Here is a 21,010-nt window from a genome sequence, read left to right as displayed (position 1 = left end):
GGGAGATCGCGGGGGTCCCAGCAGAGGGCCCCCCACGATCAGACATTTTATCCCCTATTCACTGCATAGGGGATAAAAGCATAGATTTCGGAATACCCCTTTAAATAGACTTTCTCAGTGCCACCCTGTTTTTGTTTCAGAAATAGTAGCATGCATTCTAATGAATGTTATAATTCTGTGCTATTGTCTCATTAAATTATGCTTTTTTTTTTTATAACTAGGCATGGGCTATGTACAAGAAAAAATACCAAGCAGGAGAAAAGGTTGATGCAGCAGCATGGAAAACAAGACTTCGCTGTGCTCTCAACAAGAGCCCAGAATTTCAAGAAGTTCCCAATAGGTCACAGCTGGATATATCCGAGCCATACAAGGTGTATAGGATCGTCCCACCTCAAGAGCAAGGTGAGGGCCTCAATTATAGATGATACAACCTGATACTTACATTTCAAAATACACAGGGTACAAATGCCTTATGTCATCAGTAGTAGCACAGGTGGATGAGCAGACCAAGGGTGCATTCACATCTCAGGTTTGCAAATCTGGTAGCCGGATACAGCAGAATAAATGTCCAAACTGTCTTCTGCCTTATACCTGCTGGATCAGCAATGTACCTAATTGATTTCAATGAGCTGACCTGAGTCTGCAAGTTTGACCAATTGGCTCCTTTTCCGAGTGTATCCGCTGCCGCGCCGATCCGATCATCCAGCATGGCGGCCGGAGGTCCCCTCACCTTGCTCCGGCCGTCTCTCGGGGTCTTCTGCTCTGGTCTGAGATCGAGCAGACCAGAGCAGAAAATCACCGATAATACTGAGCAGTGCTATGTCCTATACATAGCACTGCACAGTATTAGCAATCAAAGGATTGCTATGAATAGTCCCCTATGGGGACATAAAAAGTGTAAAATAAAAGTTGAAAAATGTAAAAATAAAAAGTAAAAAAAAAAGTGAATAATCCCCTCCCCCAATAAAAATGAAAATTGTCAGTTTTTCACATTTTACCCCCAAAAAGTGTACATTTTTTTTTAAACATTTGGTATCGCCACGTGCGTAAATGTCCGTACTATCAAAATATAATGTTAATGATCCCGTATGGTGAATGGCGTAAACGTAAAAAAATAAAAAAAATCCAAAAATGCTGCTTTTTTGTCACATTTTATAAAAAAAAAATAAAATGATCTAAAAGTTTTATATATGCAAATGTGGTATCGATAAAAAGTACAGAAGAAGAAATGAGCCCTCATACCGCCCTATATATGGAAAAATGAAAAAGTTATAGATTGTCAAAATAGGACGATTTTAGATTACTGATTTTGTACAAAAAATTTTAGATTTTTTTTAAGCGGTACAGAAATATAAAAGTATCTATTCATGGGTATCATTTTAATCGTATTGACCCACAGAATAAAAAAAACATGTCATTTTTACCATAAAAGTGTATAGTGTAAAAACAAAACCCTCCAAAATGTGCAAAATTGTGGTTTTCATAAAAATTTCCTCCCTAAAAATTTTTTGGGGGGGTTTGACGTACATTTTATGGTAAAATGAGAGGTTTCATTATAAAGTACAATTGGTCTCGCAAAAAACAAGCCCTTATATGGGTCTGTAGATGGAAATATAAAGGAGTTATGGATTTTAGAAGGCAAGGAGGAAAAAACGAAAATGCAAAAATAAAATTGGCCTGGTCCTTAACCCCTTAAGGACCAGGCCATTTTACACCTTAGGACCGGAGCGTTTTTTGAACATCTGACCACTGTCACTTTAAACATTAATAACTCTGGAATGCTTTTACCTATCATTCTGATTCCGAGATTGTTTTTTCGTGACATATTCTACTTTATGTTATTGGTAACATTTTGTCGATACTTGCATCGTTTCTTAGTGAAAAATTCCCAAATTTGCTGAAAAAATTGAAAATTTTGCATTTTTCTAACTTTGAAGCTCTCTGCTTGTAAGGAAAATGGATATTCCAAATAAAAAAAAAAATTATTCACAAATACAATATGTCTACTTTATGTTTGCATCATAAAATTGATGTGTTTTTACTTTTGGAAGACATCAGAGGGCTTCAAAGTTCAGCAGCAATTTTCCAATTTTTCACAAAATTTTCAAACTCACTATTTTTCAGGGACCAGTTCTGGTTTGAAGTGGATTTGAATGGTCTTCATATTAGAAATACCCCACAAATGACCCCATTATAAAAACTGCACCCCCCAAAGTATTCAAAATGACATTCAGTCAGCGTTTTAACCCTTTAGGTATTTCACAGGAATAGCAGCAAAGTGAAGGAGAAAATTCACCATCTTCATTTTTTACACTCGCATGTTCTTGTAGACCCAATTTTTGTATTTTTACAAGGGGTAAAAGGAGAAAATTTATACCTTTATTTGTAGCCCAATTTCTCTCGAGTAAGCACATACCTCATATGTCCATGAAAAGTGTTCGGCGAGTGCAGTAGAGGGCTCAGAAGCGAAGGAGCGACAAGGGGATTTTGGAGAGCACGTTTTTCTGAAATGGTTTTTGGGGGGCATGTTGCATTTAGGAAGCCCCTATGGTACCAGAACCGCAAAAAATCCCCACATGGCATACCATTTTGGAAACTAGACCCCTTGGGGAATGTAACAAGGGGTAAAGTGAACCTTAATACCCCACAGGTGTTTCACAACTTTTGCATATGTAAAAAAATAAAAATTCACTAAAATGTGTGTTTCCCCCCAAATTTCACATTTTTGCAAGGGTTAATAGCAGAAAATACCCCCCAAAATTTGTAACCCCATCTCTTCTGAGTATGAAGGTACCCCATAAGTGGACCTGAAGTGCACTACGGGCGAACTACAATGCTCAGAAGAGAAGGAGTCATATTTGGCTTTTGGAGAGCAAATTTTGGTCGGGGGGCATGTCGCATTTAGGAAGCCCCTATGGTGCCACAACAGCAAAAAACCCTCACATGGCATACCATTTTGGAAACTAGACCCCTTGAGGAACGTAACAAGGAATAAAGTGAGCCTTAATACCCCACAGGGGTTTCACAACTTTTGCATATGTAAAAAAAAATATATATTTTTTCACTAAAATGTGTGTTTCCCCCCAAATTTCACATTTTTGCAAGGGTTAATAGCAGAAAATACCCCCCAAAATTTGTAACCCCATCTCTTCTGAGTATGAAGGTACGCCATAAGTGGACCTGAAGTGCACTACGGGCGAATTACAATGCTCAGAAGGGAAGGAGTCATATTCGGCTTTTGGAGAGCAAATTTTGCTCGGGGGGCATGTTGCATTTAGGAAGCCCCTATGGTGCCAGGACAGCAAAATAACCCCCACATGACATGCTATTTTGGAAACTAGACCCCTTGAGGAACATAACAAGGGGTACAGTAAGCATTTACCCCCCACTGGTGTCTGTCAGAACTTTGGAACAGTGGGCTGTACAAAATTTTTAATTTGCACAGCCCACTGTTCCAAAGATCTGTCAGACACCAGTGGGGTGTAAATTCTCACTGCACCCCTCATTACATTCCGTGAGGGGTGTAGTTTCCGAAATGGGGTCACATGTGGAGGGTTTTTTTTTTTGCGTTTGTCAAAACCGCTGTAACAATCAGCCACCCCTGTGCAAATCACCTCAAATGTACATGGTGCACTCTCCCTTCTGGGCCTTGTTGTGCGCCCATAGGGCACTTTGCGCCCACTTATGGGGTATCTCCGTAGTCGGGAGAAATTGCATTACAAATTTTGGGGGGCGTTTTTCCCTTTTACCTCTTGTCAAAATGAACAGTATAGGGCAACACCAGCGTGTTAGTGTAAAAAAATTATTTTTTTACACTAACATGCTGTTGTAGACCCCAACTTCACCTTTTCATAAGGGGTTAAAGGAGAAAAAGCCCCCCAAAATTTGTAACACAATTTCTCCCGAGTACTGCGATACCCCATATGTTACCCTAAACTGTTGCCTTGAAATACGACAGGGCTCCAAAGTAAGAGCGCCATGCGCATTTGAGGCCTGAATTAGGGATTTGCATAGGGGTGGACACAGGGGTATTCTACGCCAGTGATTCCCAAACAGAGTGCCTCCAGCTGTTGCAAAACTCCCAGCATGCTTGGACAGTCAACGGCTGTCCGGCAATACTGGGAGTTGTTGTTTTGCAACAGCTGGAGGCTCCATTTTGGAAACAGTGGCGTACCAGACGTTTTTCATTTTTATTAGGAGGGGAGGGGGGCTGTGTAGGAGTATGTGTATATGTAGTGTTTTTTACTTTTTATTTTATTTTGTGTTAGTGTAGTGTTTTTAGGGTACAGTCACACGGGCGGGGGATTACAGCGAGTTTCCCGCTGCGAGTTTGAGCTGCCGCGCAAAATTTGCTGCATCGCAAACTTGCAGCCTGATACTCACTGTAAGCCCCCTGCCCATGTGAGTGTACCCTGTACATTCACAGGGGGGGGGGGGGGCCTCCAGCTGTTACAAAACTACAACTCCCAGCATGCACAGTTTATCAGTGCATGCTGGTAGTTATAGTTTTGCAACAGCTGGAGGCACACGGTCGGGAAACACTGAGTTAGGAAACAGACAATGTTTCCCAACCAGTGTGCCTCCGGTTATTGCAAAACCACAACTCCCAGCATTCTCAGGCATGCTGGGAGTAGTAGTTCGGCAACATCTTTAGAGCCAGATGTTGCCGAACTACAACTCCCAGCATGCTGGGAGTTGTAGTTTTGCAACATCTGGAGGACTACAGTTTGCAGACCACTAATACAGTGGTTCCCAATCTGTGCCCTTCCAGATGTTGCAAAACTACAACTCCCAGTATGCCAAAACTGTCCAGGCATGCTGGGAGTTGTAGTTCTGCAACATCTGAAGGGCCAGATGTTACAGAACTACAACTCCCAGCATGCCTGGACAGTAAGGGCATGCTGAGGATGTGTAGTTTTGCAACATCTGGAAGGGCACAGTGGTCTCCAAACTGTGGACCTCCAGATATTGCAAAACTGCAACTCCCAGCATGCCCAGACGCCAAGGGCTGTCTGGGCATGCTGGGAGTTGTAGTTTACAGGGTCCCATTACAGCAATGCATGTCGCTTTACGGCGACGTGCATTGCTGTAAAGGGCCCGACCGCGGCTGAAGAGGAACTCACCTGTCGCCGCCGCCGCCGTCTTCATCGCCGGGATCCGGGTCTTCAGGGACGAGGTAAGTACCGGGGCCGGTCCCCAGCACTCCCCCGTCCCCCGCCGCGTCCTCCGGTCTTCCTCCCGTCCTCTCCGGACTTCAAGGGGCCAGGCAGGACGGGAGGAAGTAACCGCCCCCCCCCCCCCCCTTGCGATTGGTCGGTTAGTTAACCGACGGATCGCCGGGTATAGGAGGAGGTGGCAGGCTTGCCACCTCGCTCCTAGTCTTCAGCATGGTCCTGGCTGTCTGTGACAGCCGGGATCATGCAAAATTAACGGGCGGTCGGGTCCCAGAGACCCGATCAGCCCGGTATCGCCGCAGATCGCAAGGGCGATTTCCCTTGCGATTTGCGGCAATCGCCGACATGGGGGGCCTACATGGCCCCCCTCGGCGTTTGCCCTGGATGCCTGCTGAAGGATTTCAGCAGGCATCCAGTTCCGATCTCTGCCCGGCGAGCGGCAGAGATCGTAAATACAACAGGACGTTCTCTAACGTCCTTGGGCATTAAAGCCCAGGTAGTGGGGACGTTAGAGAACGTCCTATGTCCTTAACAGGTTAAAGAGTACCTGTCATCAACTAAACTTTCCCTGATTCCCCTCCCCATCTGTCCCTATGCCTATCCCTGTGTTTATTGAGGTTTAAAACCCTGTGGAAATACCTTTTTTTTAGCCCTCTTCATCAGCTCAGGAGCACTGTCTTTCTGAGGGGTGGAAGGAGGCGGGTCCAGGCAGGCATGATGTCACATGAAGCCTGGCTGGGACTCTGCTTCTGCCAGTCTTCCTGTATGCTGCTCTCCCTCTGCAGCAGTGTTTCCCAACCAGGGTACCTCCAGCTATTGCAAAACTACAACTCCCAGCATGCCCAGACAGCCAACAGCTGGAGGCACCCTGGTTGGGAAACACTGCTGCAGAGGGAGAGCAGCATACAGGAAGACTGGCAGAAGCAGAGTCCCAGTCTCTGCAGTGTGCATACAGACTAAGTACAGGGGAGGGACGGCAGCCTGTATCTCTCTCTCTCCTGTGTCTCTCTGCACTAAAAAGTCAATGCTGAGAACCAGGGGCGGTGGGAGCAATTACAGAGGCAGTAATTAAGATGAATGTCAGGGGGGGGGGGGGCACAGAGCAGGGAGTGCAGTGAGATAATACAATGTATAAGATAACGTGTGGTGAGGGGCAGGGAGAACACAGAGCAGGGGGGAGGGGGAGGTGACTGCCCTCTGTTATATGAGAGGCATGTGCAGGCTTGTAGCTCACAGTGAGCTGAGAGTACTGAACTTCCTGTGGAAGGACCAGAGCCCTTTCAGCATTAGTCTTAAAAGCTGTACACTTACTATGAAAAGCATAGGAAGCTGCCTGCAGACCAGGCATAGAAGAGAGACCCCTAGTGGCCAAAAGTATAAAATGAAAAAACTGGTATAAATATTAATATTTTTTAATGAAGATATATTACAATATGTCTTCATTAATGATTATGAACAACATATTAAAAGTTTTTGTTGATGACAGGTACTCTTTAAGGTTAAAATGGGCTTGGTCCTTAAGGGGTTAAAGTCTCTGTCCCTTTGAGCCTTTCAAGAAGATAGCCTTTTCAGTTCTCAAGGCCAACAGCTCTTCGATTCTCTGCAACAACTTTTCTAGGACAACAAGGTTAGACATTGCTACTATCCAAAGACAGTGGGAGAAAACCTTTTAAACATTAATGTTCCACTATTTAAAGAAGCAATTTGTAAGGCTTACTTTTTAACAGGCTAAAAAGAATCTCTAGGCCTAGAACCATATTCAGAAGAATTAATAGACAGTCTCTATGTCAGTGAAGCACTCTTGGCTACTTCCAGTACATTTCATTACTCAGTACAAGACTTTGTGAAAGACAACCTTTTTGCAGACAATTTTGAAATCTGTGCAGGACGCCCCTCTATATAAGGATTTTACTTGCTAGATCCCCATATGTTGTGTTGCTGTAATGTATACAATAAAAGTTTGCAAATATAATGTAAATCTGTTTCCCATAGAGGGGGCACTGATTGGGGATATCTCTCCCAATTCTCACATATACATTTCCGCTCAGCTTAGCATTTATGCACATGCATTTTGAATAGGGAAAGAAGAGAAAGTAACTGACCCTTCTCTCTTTCATTATCTGCCATCAGGAGTTCACATACACCTAAGATGACCAAAACATACATGTGGTCTTTAAAGATTTTTTTTCAAAACATGCATGGTTTGTTAGATTAACCCTTATGAGTCCCCTCCATGGTGCACAGCTACTGTATTTCTCATTTTCTCAACTGTATTGGACCAGAGCTGAGCTGTTTGCCAGAAGTACACACGCAGTTATTTCCTTCATTACTTCTCAGGCCAATTACAGCTTAGCTTTGACTCCTCTTTGCTATGCCATGACATAGTGCTGGTAAAAGCAATCTTGACTTAACAGGCTTGCACTGTGATTGGGGATAATTTACACAGTACAGAACTATAGAGGGCATGTGGAGGGAAAAGGGGCTACAGATGTATGGGTTTTGAAGGGTACTGTGTGAGCAGAAAGAGAAGACTACTACTGCTGAGATGAGAAGAAAGCCTTGGTCTACTTTATGGATAGTGTAAGGCCTCTGGAGGATGGATAAAGCCTTAGCTTGCATGCACACAGCCCAAGCTTAATCTTTCTCCACCACTTCTGCATATAGCACATATTAAGCCCTGCCCCTGCTTCCTGTGGTCTGTCTATTACTAGAGAAAGATTTCCCCTAGCTACAGAGGGGAGACAGCAGATTGCAGAGAACTAAGACCCCATGTGCCCAAGACATTAGTGCTTTTTTTCTGGGTTAAAGGGACATTTTCCTTAAAGCAGTTCACAAATATGTTACACATCACAGGGGGCAGTTGTTTGAAATCAAAGCAACCATTTAAGGGCAAACAGATTTACATTTGAAATCCAAGTTTCTACTTAATAATTTATAAACTACCCATACAAAAGTTTCAATAATTTTTTTGTGTGTTAAGGTATTGCAGCCTCTCAGAAGCAAAGCAGGAAAAGAAAGAGCAATTCAGATTCAAGGAGCAGCTCGTCTGATGAAACTGATCCAGTGGAAAAGAAACCTCAGATTGCCTCATTGGTGAGGTTAACAGAATCTTATTTATCATCATAATGTTCTGATATTATGTCTCAACTGTGTTTTTTCTGTATCAGGGATTTGAAGATTCTGAGGTCACTAGCTCTGTTTTACCAGAAGATTCTGGGATTGGAAGTGATCTAAGCAATACAGATACACCTTTTGTAACACAGCATATTCCTGACTGTGAGTCTTCCAGTGAAAATATAAGCATTACTGATTTGAGTAAGTTATAAAGTTGTGAGAATTAGCATTTTTATTTTTCTCACCTGCAAAATACTTAACTGAAACTATGGGGCAAATTTATGAAAACTAAAAGAATAACTGTCCTTGTTGCAACCAATCACTTTGAGGCCTTAAAGGGGTACTCCACCCCTAGACATCTTATCCCCCTATCCAAAGGATAGGGGATAAGATGTCTGATCGTGGGGGTCCCGCCGCTGGAGACCCCCGCAATATACCACCTGTTACTGCTCCGGAAGTGCTGGAAGGTCTGGCTCCCGACCACGGGGACGGAAGATCGTGATGTCACGACTCCGCCCCCCGTGTGACGTCACGCCCCGCCCCCTCAATGCAAATCTATGGGAGGGGGGTATGACCGTTCATACACGGCAGGTTCCGGGTGGTAGTAGTCGGGGACCCGCCGGTTTTGGCCGACATCCGCGATCGCGCGGATGTCCGCCATTAACCCCTCAGATGCCGTGATCAATACAGATCCAATCATCCAGCATGGCGGCCGGAGGTCCCCTCACCTGGTTCCGGCCATCTCCCATGGTCTTCTGCTCTGGTCTGAGATTGAGCAGACCAGAGCAGAAGATCACCGATAATACTGATCAGTGCTATGTCCTATACATAGCACTGAACAGTATTAGCAATCAAAGGATTGCTATAGATAGTCTCCTATGGGAACATAAAAGTGTAAAAACAAAGTTGAAAAATAAAAAAAAAATAAAAAGTGAAAAAAAGTGAAAAAAAAATGAAAAATCCCCTCCCCCAATAAAAATGACCCCCAAAAAGCATAACCATTTTTTTAATAAACATATTTGGTATCACCGCATGCGTAAATGTCCGTACTATTAAAATATAATGTTAATTATCCCATTCCTTAAAAAAGTCCAAAAATGCTGCTTTTTTTGTCACATTTTATTACATTTTTTTTTTATGAAAAATGATCTAAAAGTTTTATATATGCAAATGTGGTATCAATAAAAAGTACAGATGACCCCTCATACCGCCCTATATATGGAAAATTTAAAAAGTTATAGGTGGTCAAATTAGGGCGATTTTAAATTACTGATTTTGTACAAAAAGTTTTAGATTTTTTTTAAGCAGTACAAAAATATAAAAGTATCTAGCCATGGGTATCATTTTAATCGTATTGACCCACAGAATAAAGAACACATGTCATTTTTACCGTCAAGAGTATAGTGTGAAAACAAAACCCTCCAAAATGTGCAAAATTGTGTTTTTCATTTAAATATCCTGCCTAAAAACCCTTTTGGGTTCGCCGTACATTTTATGGGGAAATGAGAGGTTTCATTACAAAGTACAATTGGTCATGCAAAAAACAAGCCCTTATATGGGTCTGTAGATGGAAATATAGAGGAGTTATGGATTTTAGAAGGCGAGGAGGAAAAAACTAAAACACTAAAATAAAATTGGCCTGGTCCTTAAGGTGAAAATGGTCTTAGTCCTTAAGGAGTTAAAGAATTATGCATTTATAAAATACTTAATTAAAATGCCCATTGCTGTGATAACTATCCAAATTATTCAAATCATCTAGCCATATTATATAAGTACTATATGCAGACAAAATCTATTAACTTAGTGGAAAACGAGTCAAATAATTATGGTGAATAGTGTTGGCACCAAAACAATTTTTTTTTAACAATTCATTATTTGTAATTTACTAGTTTACTTGTTTCACCATATTCCATTGCGCTAGGTGACTATTTCTGTATCTTTTCTTCTACAGCCACCATCCCTACCCTTGTTACTTTATCACAGGAGACATATAAAGGTAATTTTGTATATATTTGCATATACCATATGCTAAAAGTAATTTTGGTTTGTGATATTTGAGAGCATCGATAATATCTTAAAGCGTACCTGTCAGATCCCACAGAACAAAAAAATTTATGTTGCTCAGTACCTAATCCTAACCATGTACATCCATTTTTTTTGCCTCTGTTACCTATATTTATTATCTAAAATACCTCTTTTCATTAGCTCACAGTGTTAGAAATTCTCTCAGGGGAAGGGGGCATGTCCCTTGTGGTGGTGGGAGGTACCGTATTTTTCGCCGTATAAGACGCACTTTTTCTTCCCCAAAACTGGGGGGAAAAAGTCGGTGCGTCTTATACGGCGAATACACCCCTATCGCGGCGGTCCCTGCGGCCATCAACGGCCGGGACCCGCGGCTAATACAGGACATCACCGATCGCGGTGATGCCCTGTATTAACCCTTCAGACGCGGCGATCAAAGCTGACCGCCGCGTCTGAAGGGAAAGTGACACTAACCCGGCTGTTCAGTCGGGCTGTTCGGGACCGCCGCGATTTCACCGCGGCGGTCCCGAACAGCCCGACTGAATAGCCGGGTTAGTGCTTACAGGACACCGGGAGGGACCTTACCTGCCTCCTCGGTGTCTTCTCCGTTCAGGGATCCCCTGTATGGCCGGCGCTCTCCTTCCTCGTCATCACGTCGTCGCGTACGTGCGTCGGCGTGCGTAACGACGTGATGGCGGCGACGGAGAGCGAGGATACCCGGCCGGCAGCAGAGACGTTCCGGAGCGACGGGGACACGGCGACAGCGATGGAGCGACATCCAGGGCAGCGGTGACGGGTCCGGAGCGGCGGGGACACGTGAGTATTACCTCCTATGCAGTGGTCTTCAACCTGCGGACCTCCAGATGTTGCAAAACTACAACTCCCAGCATGCCCGGACAGCCAACGGCTGTCCGGGCATGCTGGGAGTTGTAGTTTTGCAACATCTGGAGGTCCGCAGGTTGAAGACCACTATTGGGTTCAAAATCTTTATTTTTTTAGATTTTGCCCCTAAAAATTGGGTGCGTCTTATACGCCGGTGCGTCCTATAGGGCGAAAAATACGGTAATTGGTGCATCTACTCATGCAGCCTTGTCCACGAGTCATCTCTAGTCCATGACTCATAGACAAACCTGATGCTGCTGCAGGACTGGTTAGTGTCCCAGTAGATATGGGGACCCCTAGTGGTGGGATTTTCAGGAGCCATTTTCTTCATTAAAGGGATCAGATTTTTTTTTTTTAAATCAACTGTTGCCAGAAAGTTAAACAAATTTGTAAATTACTTCTATATATATATATATATATATATATATATATATATATATAAAAATATTAACCCTTCCAGTAAAACCCTTTTTTGTGGGGCGTTTTAAGGCATATTTTCCAAGCTCCCATTGGTTTCAAAGTGAGCTTCCAAGTAAAACCTCTCTGAAAACTGACATGTCACTTCTTATTTCAGTACTAAAACACATTTTTTTTCTTGTCTCCCCACTCTCTGTCTATGGAACTCAGGTGGTCCCATAGACTTGCATTATGTGACCATTTTGGTCACATGGTAAAGAGCCAGGAGAGAATGCCACTTAATATAGTGACTGGTAGGAGTCTGAACACCTAGGGGGAGATTTATCAAAACCTGTCCAGAGGTAAAGTTGCTGAGTTGCCCATAGCAACCAATCACGATTGGTTGCTATGGGCAACTCAGCAACTTTTCCTCTGGACAGGTTTTGATAAATCTCCCCCTATATGCATTTGTTTTCTACACTTTCTATACTTTTGATTTCTGCAATTAACTGAGAAATGTTATCCTCTTTGCAGTTTTAGTCAAATCATGACCCCAATCAATATCTGGATAGTTACGATCATCACCGGACAGCCTGCTGTATTTGTGTGTGCAGCTGACCATCTACTGTACCTCCACAGCTGTTGAGGGGTTTATAGATTACATCAAAAATATGTTTTCAGCGTTTATCTTCCTGTGTAATTCTACACACAAGGGTTCCACATCTTCACATTTATCACCTGCTATTGTATTTTTCACACTAACTTTCATACCATTTTTAATACACAGATAAACTACTACTTTCCTGCTCATCCTATCCTTTCAAACAGTGTAAACCCTGCAGATAGACAGCTCAATCATGTGTGTGAGTAAAGTACAGGTCACAACGCAAATAATGACCCATCAGACAGCTCTCTAGTTGAAAAAGTAAAAAGATATCGGTTATTGATTACATTTTAAAAATCTTAAATTTTTTAAAAAGTAGTACAACATAACAAAAATTATTTATAAAAAAAAAAAATATATCCCTCAAAAATTGCTAAATTGCATTTTTTATTTCAGTTCACCAAAATTTTTTTTTAGTTTCACAAGTAAAAAGTACCAAACACAAGCCCTCATGTGACTCTCTAAGTGGAGATTGTGGAGTTACAAGCTTGGAAAAAATCTCTAACGAGGGAAGGGGTTAAATTATTTATGTATTTATCTATTTTAACCTGTTGGGGACCAAGGGCGTACACGTACGCCCTTGCTCCCTGGTACTTAACCCCTTAAGGACCAGGGGGTTTTCTGTTTTTGCACTTTCGTTTTTTCTCCTTACCTTTAAAAAATCATAACCCTTTCAATTTTGCACCTAAAAATCCATATTATGGCTTATTTTTGGGGCCACCAATTCTACTTTGCAGTGACATCAGTCATTTTACCCAAAAATCTACGGTGAAACGGAAAAAAAATCATTGTGAGACAAAATTGGAAAAAAAAACACCATTTTGTAAATATGGGGGCTTCTGTTTCTACGCAGTAAATTTTTCGGTAAAAATGACAACTTATCTTTATTCAGTAGGTCCATATGATTAAAATGGTACCCTACTTATATCGGTTTGATTTTGTCATACTTCTGAAAAAAATCATAACTACATGCAGGAAAATTTATACGTTTAAAATTGTCATCTTCTGACCCCTATAACTTTTTTATTTTACCGCGTATTTTTGTATTGATCACTTTTTATTCATTTTTTCATGATATAAAAAGTGATAAAAAATGCACTATTTTGGACTTTGGAATTTTTTTGCGCATACGCTGTTGACCGTGCGGTTTAATTAACGATCTATTTTTATAATTCGGACATTTCCGCACGTAGTGATACCACATATGTTTATTTTTATTTACACTTTTTTTTTTTTTATGGGAAAAGGGGGGTGATTCAAACTTTTAATAGGGGAGGTGTTAAATGATCTTTATTCACTTTTTTTTTTTCACTTTTTTTTTGCAGTGTTATAGCTCCCATAGGTACCTATAACACTGCACACACTGATCTTTTACATTGATCACTGGTTTCTCATAAGAAACCAGTGATCGATGATTCTGCCGCTTGACTGCTCATGCCTGGATCTCAGGCACTGAGCAATCATTCGGCGATCGGACACCAGGAGACAAGGTAGGAGACCCTCCTTGTGTCTAACAGCTATCACGCCCCCTCCCATAGGCTTGCATTGAGGGGCGGAGCGTGACGTCACACGGGGGCGGAGGCGTGACGTCGCACGCCGCCGGCCCTGCGGTCGACCATAATCAGACCCGGAGCGAACACGCTCCGGGGGCTGATTACAAACGGGGTGCCGCGTGCATGATCACGGGCGTTCCCCAGCTGCGGGACTCCAGCGATCAGGCATCTTATCCCCTATCCTTTGGATAGGGGATAAGATGTGTAAGCACCGGAGTACCCCTTTAAAGTATAGGAGTAAGGTGGCAGGGGTGCCACCTCCTCCTATCCCTGCGATTTGCTGGTCAGGGGCGGGGGGTGAGGTGAAGTGTAAGGGGCAGATGGTGTTGCCCAGGGGTAGATGGTATTAACCCCTTTTTGTTGGTGACAACAGGTCGTGGTATGCCTATGTAACCACTCGAAGGTAGTACCGCTAGTCCTAGGTTAGGCAGGGGCAAATAATAGTCCAAGGCCAGGTTTAGGTTAATGGTAGCTTTTACTGAGGTAGACAGATGGTAAATTCTATACAGTTCGGCCAGGATCACGGGGGACCTCGCAGCTTGCTGGGACTTGCAGTGAGTTGACAGACTATAGGTGCAGGCCACGCTGACTACAATTGACTTGACTGAAGATGATGACAGATGATAAAGACGACTTGACTTACTGACTTGTGGCTGCAATTTAGGTTGAGGCCTCCAGATGTGCTTCACACTCACCCTGAGACTTCTGGACTGAACCTCAACAGGAAAAGAATCACAAGAGAGCGATTGCAGCTCCTCCCTATCTTACAAAGGGGGGGATGTGCGAGGAGCCCATAGGGTACCTGCGGGTAACGTGGTCACCTGGTGCTCTCTGGGTAACAAACATATGAGATGTGACAAACATTATCATGTGACTAACAATCATGTGACCAATGTTAAAGGTCCTTTACACTTATGGGGGAACACTGCAGGAGAGCCCTGAGGACATACAGGGACTCAACCTGACAGGACTGGAGGAGCATATCCCGTACTGGGACACCACACCCCGCTCTGCCCGCCCTTGAAGTCTGGGCAGAGTGGGGGAACATGGCCCCCGCAGCTCTCGAGGCCATCTTCCCCCGCTTTGCCCGGACTTCCAGGACCTGGGATCGGCAGCAGACAGTGGCGGAAGGCAAGTGGAGGCAGCGGCGGCAGAGTCAGAGGCAGCAGTGAAGATCGCTGTAAAGTGATCTTCACTGCTGATTCTAGGAGTTTCAAAACTACAACAGCCTTTGGCTGTCTGGGAATGCTGGGAGTTGTAGTTTTGCAACATCTGGAGGGCCACAGATTGGAGAACACTGTGCCCTTCCAGATGTTGCAAAACTACAATTCTCAGCATGCCCAGACAGTCTCGGCATGCTTGGAGTTGTAGTTTTGTAACATCTGGAAGGGCACAGTTTGGAGACCACTAAACAGTGGTGTCCAAACTGTAGCCCTCCAGATGTTGCAAAACTACAATTCAAAGCATGCCTAGACAGTCAGGTATGCTGAGCGTTGTAGTTCTGCAATATCTGGCCCTTCAGATGTTGCCAAACTACAACTCCCTGTACAGTCTGGGCATGCTTGGAGTTGAAGTTTTGCAACATCTGGAGAGCCACAGTTTGGAGACCACTACACAGTGGTCTCCAAACTGTTCTACTCCAATTGTTGCATAACTACAACTCCCAGCATGCCCTTCGGCTGTCCGGGCATGCTGAGAATTGTAGTTTTGCAACAACTGAAGGCACACTGGTTGGGAAACATTGTTTGCTAACTCAGTGTTTCCCAACCAATGTGCCTCCAGCTGTTGCAAAACTACAACTCCCACCGGCTTTCCGGGCATGCTGGGAGTTGTAGTTTTGCAACAACTGGAGACACACGGGTTGGGAAACACTGTTTCCTAACTTAGTGTTTCCCAACCCGTGTGCCTCCAGCTGTTGCAAAACTACAACTCCCAGCATGCACTGACAGACCATGCATTCTGGGAGTTGTAGTTTTTCAATAGCTGGTTTGCACCCCCCCCCCCCATGTGAATGTGCAGGGTACATTCACACGGATGGAGGTTTGCAGCGAGTTTCCTGCTTTAAGTTTGAGTTGCGGCAGATTTTCGGCTGCAGCTCAAACACCCAGCGGGAAACTCGCTGTGAACCCCCGTCCGTGTGAATGTACCCTAAAAACACTACACTACACTAACACAAAATAAAGAGTAAAACACTACACATACGCGCACTCTTACACTGCCCCCCCCCCCCCCCCATAAAAATATAAAACAAATTAGCAACTCCCAGTATTGCCGGACAGCCATTGACTGCCCAGGCATGCTGGCACTTTTGCAACAGCTGGAAGCACCCTGTTTGGGTACATTCACACGGGTGGAGGTTTGCAGCAAGTTTCCTGCTTTGAGTTTGAGTTGCGGCAGATTTTCAGCTTCAGCTCAAACACCCAGCAGGAAACTCGCTGTGAACCCCCGTCTGTGTGAATGTACCCTAAAAACACTACACTGCACTAACACAAAATAAAGAGTAAAACACTACACATACGCGCACTCTTACACTGCCCTGCCGCCCCCCCCAATAAAAATGTAAAACATCTTGTACGGCACTGTTTCCAAAACCGAGCCTCAAGCTGTTGCAAAATAACAACTCCAAGTATTGCTGGACAGCCATTGACTGTCCAGGCATGCTGGCACTTTTGTAACAGCTGAAGGCACCCTGTTTGGGAAACACTGCCGTAGCCTATTTTTGGGGGAGGAGGCAAGCGCCATGCTTGCATTCAAGTCTACCCCTATGAATATCCCTAACATAGGCCTCAAATGTGCATGGTGCTCTCTCACTCTGGAGCCCTGTCGTATTTCAAGGCAACAGTTTAGGGCCCCATATGGGGTATTTCCGTACTCGGGAGAAATTGCGCTACAAATTTTGGGGGTCTTTTTCTCCTTTTACCCCTTATAAAAAGGAAAAGTTGGGGTCTACACCAGCATGTTATTGTTTTTTTTATCAATTCTTTATTTATGAGTTTCATGAGCATAACAATAGAATGAAACACATAACGATAACTTTGACCATACAGCACAATAAATGTATAACATTTCTGGACACCAGGTAAGTAAGCACAGTTCAGGTCCGTATGTATATTAAAAATGGACCAAGTTCCCTGTAGAAACTATTGAGAAGCAATACTGTAATTAGTAACCATGTTACAAATAAGGGAACATAGGAAAAGACCAGATGGCTATAAACGTGACCAGCTACGTTCGGGGTAGGGGGTATTCCGTCTCAGGTAAGATGAGTCTACTGTATGGTAGAAACAATGAGAGTGAGAGAGATAGAAGAAAAGGGAACATAAAACGAGGGTCAGTAGAGTAGGAAATAGAGGGGGGAAAGAGGAGTGGTGGTGGTAGGTGTAAAAGAGAGAGAAATAAAGTAGAAGGGGATAAAGAGAAGAAAGAAGAAGGAGATCCACATTGGGAGGGTGGGGGGGGAGTAAGTGGAGGTATGACACAGTAGGAAGTGGGGGAAACACATGAGGGAGATCCATCAGCGGGGAGGGGAGTGGGGGGGGAGGTCCAATTCTAGTGTAATGTAGAGTAGTCGCCTCATCTAGGGTGTGCAAGGCTATATCAAGAGAAGCAGGGAACTCAGAGCGAGGCAAAATACTTCCTCCATGGGGTCCATGTCTGTAAGAATCGGCTATGAGAGTGACTCTCCCAGCTCGACAACTCCTCCAGGCGTCATATCTGGGAGACCCTACCTTTCCATTCGTCCACTGTGGGTGGGGTAGTCTGTCGCCAATGCAATGGGATGAGAGCTTTAGCGGCTGTGAGTAAGTGCGCTACCAGGGATTTAGAGCTGAGAGGACACCCCGTGCCAGAAAGTCCAAGAAAGACCTGACGTGGTGTTAGTTCAACGTTTGTCTCGGTCACCCTTGTCATAATCTCCTCTACACCTAGCCAGAAGTCTTTTAGGAAGGGGCAGTGCCACCACAGGTGCGAGAGGGATCCGGTTCCACCTCGGCATCTCCAACATTCAGATGTCGGGGATAAGCCCCAATGAAGGAGTAGCTCCGGAGTCCTATACCACCTTGTCAATAGCTTGTAATGACCTTCTTGCAGTCTAACACATCTAGAGAACCCCAGCAAATTATCTAGAATAGTCTTTTTGTCTGCGTCTGTGAGGGTGATATTTAGTTCCTTTTCCCAAGAGGTTTAAGAATAGCGGAGGGGCCAAACCACCTTTATCTATGTAGTGTGAGTGGAAGGTTAGTCTCTCTATCCATGGTAGGTCGGAGCCAATGACATACATCTTTAATAGGGAGGCGCATGCGCGTCGTATGAGATAGCATTGCATGAAGTTTAAGGTAATTGTTGGAATCAGCTCCTGGACTACCCCCTGGGTAGGTGGGCGGGCATCTTTGCATAGGTGTTTCAGTGGCACAGATCTGAGATGCCCCCATACCCCGTCCACCTCCGAAGTCCGGGGTGCCAGGATATGTGGAATCAGTGAGCTAGGCAGGGCTGGAGACAGAATAGGTCTGCCAGAGTCATGGCGTTGGTCTGATCTATTGAAAGCTTTGTTAAGCATGAGCGTGCCCCGTAATAAAGGGTTAGAGATTTGGGAGGTTATGTCACTCGAGGGGAGCCAGATTATTCTTTCCCTGGAAGTATGAGGTATTTTCAATTGTTGCGATTCTAGTGAGGTGCCTTGTAGTAGGCTGGTGTTAGAAAGAATTTCCGTCCATCTCTGTAAATGTACCACCTTGTACCATTGTTCAACATCTGGGAGGTTCAAGCCCCCTTGTGATTTGCGCCGAAGCAGGAGTTTGTACGGCAGGCATGGTTTCCTACTGGCCCAAAGAAATGTAGAGAACAGTTGCTTCCACTGGAGCAAATTTTTAGTCGGCAGCAAGATGGGTACTATTCTGAGCAAGTACAGGATGGAAGGCATTATGTATGTCTGCAGTAGGTTCCTTCTGCCAATCCAAGACAGGAAGGGTAGTTGGTAGTTTTCTATCTGTCTCTTTATTTTTGAAAGCATGGGTATATAGTTGGCTGAGAATAGGTTAGACAGCGACGGGGGTAGGGCAATGCCCAGGTACGTGATGTGGTCTGTCGGCCATCTGTATGGGGAGGAGTTTTGTAGCAAGGTGGCTCTAGCGGTGGGTAAGGAGACGTTCAATACCTCAGACTTCGTGTAGTTGACCTTAAAGTTAGAAAGTGTACCATAATGGCTGAGTATCTCTTGTATCCTGGGTAAGGCAGTTTCTACACCAGCATGCAGCGAGCAGGAGTGGAGTACAGGACTTAGGAGCAGCGGTGCGGTGCGTGTATGCAGGGAGGCGGGGCCAGCATAATAGAACTTCGAGTGGGGCTTCACTGAATGCTCCATGCCCCTTTTCAGTTGTTGGGCCCTGTAGCAGCTGCTAAACAGTGGGGCAAAAAAGTATTTAGTCAGCCACTAATTTTGCAAGTTCTCCCACTTAAAAAGATGAGAGAGGCCTGTAATTTTCATCATAGGTATACCTCAACTATGAGAGACATAATGAGAAAAAAAAATCCATAAAATCACATTGTCTGATTTTTAAATAATTTATTTGCAAATTATGGTGGAAAATAAGTATTTGGTCAGTAACAAAAGTTCATCTCAATACTTTGTTATATACCCTTTGTTGGCAATGACAGAGGTCAAACATTTTCTGTAAGTCTTCACAAGGTTTTCACACACTGTTGCTGGTATTGTGGCCTATTCCTCCATGCAGATCTCCTCTAGAGCAGTGATGTTTTGGGGCTGTCGCTGGGCAACACAGACTTTTAACTCCCTCCAAAGTTTTTCTATGGGGTTGAGATCTGGAGACTTGTCTAGGCCACTCCAGGACCTTGAAATGCTTCTTACGAAGCAACTCCTTCGTTGCCCGGGTTGTGTGTTTGGGATCATTGTCATGCTGAAAGACCCAGCCATGTTTCATCTTCAATGCCCTTGCTGATGGAAGGAGGTTTTCACTCACCACGATACATGGTCCCATTCATTCTTTCCTTTACACGGATAACAGCCCAAAGCATGATGTTTCCAGCCCCATGCTTCACAGTTGGTATGGTGTTGTTTGGATGCAACTCAACATTCTTTCTCCTCCAAACACGACGAGTTGAGTTTTTACCAAAAAGTTCTACTCCAAATGCTCTATAGCAAACTTCAGACGGGCCCGAACATGTACTTGCTTAATCAGGGGGACACGTCTGGCACTGCATGATTTGAGTCCCTGGGGGCGTAGTGTGTTACTGATGGTAGCCTTTGTTAGAGCTGGTCCCTTCCTGCACTAACCCCAAAATGTTCTTTAACTATATAAATAACAAAAAGGTTAAAAATGAAAGTGTTGGCCCTTTAATAAATTATGTGGAAGAAATTGTAGAAGGGGATCAGGAAAAAGGAAATCTATTAAACACATTCTTCTCCACTGTATTCACTGAGGAAAAGGAAATGCAAGGTGAAATACAGCGAGATAAGGTAAACAGTGTCGCCTACAAAAAATATAAATAGACAAATCACTAGGTCCAGATGGCATTCACCCCCGTGTTCTAAAGGAATTAAGTAATGTAATAGACAAACCCCTATTTTTAATATTCAAGGACTCTATAGTAACAGGGACAGATCCCCAGGGACAGATAGCAAGTGTGGTGCCAATATTTAAAAAGGGGTCAAAAAGCGACCCTGGGAATTATAGGCCTGTTAGTTTAACCTCCGTTGTATGTAATTGTTTGAGGGTTTTCTAAGGGATGCTATTTTGGAGTATCTTGATAAAAATAAACGTATGACCTCATATTAGCATGGCTTTATGAGGGATTGGTCCTGTCAAACTAACCTTATCAGCTTTTATGAGGAGGTGAGCTCCAGACTGGACCAGGGGCAATCGCTGGATGTCATATATCTGAATTTTTCCAAAGCATTTGATACAGTGCCACATAAAAGGTTGGTGCATAAGATTAGAAGGATTGGGCTGGGGGGAAATGTGTGCAAGTGGGTAAGTAACTGGCTCAGTGAAGGTGGTTATTAATGGTGCTTATTATGGTTGGGTGACTGTTACTAGTGGGGTACCACAGGGGTCAGTCTTGGGTCCTATTATATTGAATATATTCATTAATGACCTTGTAGAGGGGTTGAATAGTAAAGTAGCAATCTTTGCACATGATACTAAACTCTGTAAAGTGGTCAACACAATAGAGGACAGTGCACTGTT

General features: G+C 43.9%; 1 protein-coding gene across 2 annotated transcripts in view; it reads left to right on the top strand.

The window, feature by feature from the left end:
- IRF9 (interferon regulatory factor 9) overlaps positions 1-21,010 on the top strand; it is a 34,304-nt gene that overhangs the window by 1,849 nt on the left and 11,445 nt on the right. Inside the window, exons 3-6 of one of the 2 annotated variants that reach the window (XM_056525850.1) lie at positions 222-402; positions 8,155-8,267; positions 8,342-8,450; positions 10,240-10,284. In XM_056525850.1, coding sequence (XP_056381825.1) covers positions 222-402; positions 8,155-8,267; positions 8,342-8,450; positions 10,240-10,284 — 448 coding nt within the window. Of the gene's footprint in view, positions 1-221; positions 403-8,154; positions 8,268-8,341; positions 8,490-10,239; positions 10,285-21,010 lie in introns of both variants that reach the window. The other variant, XM_056525840.1, reaches the window with a different exon arrangement.

This window comes from Hyla sarda, chromosome 1 (assembly GCF_029499605.1).
Source record: "Hyla sarda isolate aHylSar1 chromosome 1, aHylSar1.hap1, whole genome shotgun sequence".
NCBI lineage: Eukaryota > Metazoa > Chordata > Amphibia > Anura > Hylidae > Hyla > Hyla sarda.
Note: the sequence above shows the minus strand (reverse complement) of the source record. Positions and strands in the feature narration are given on the sequence as shown.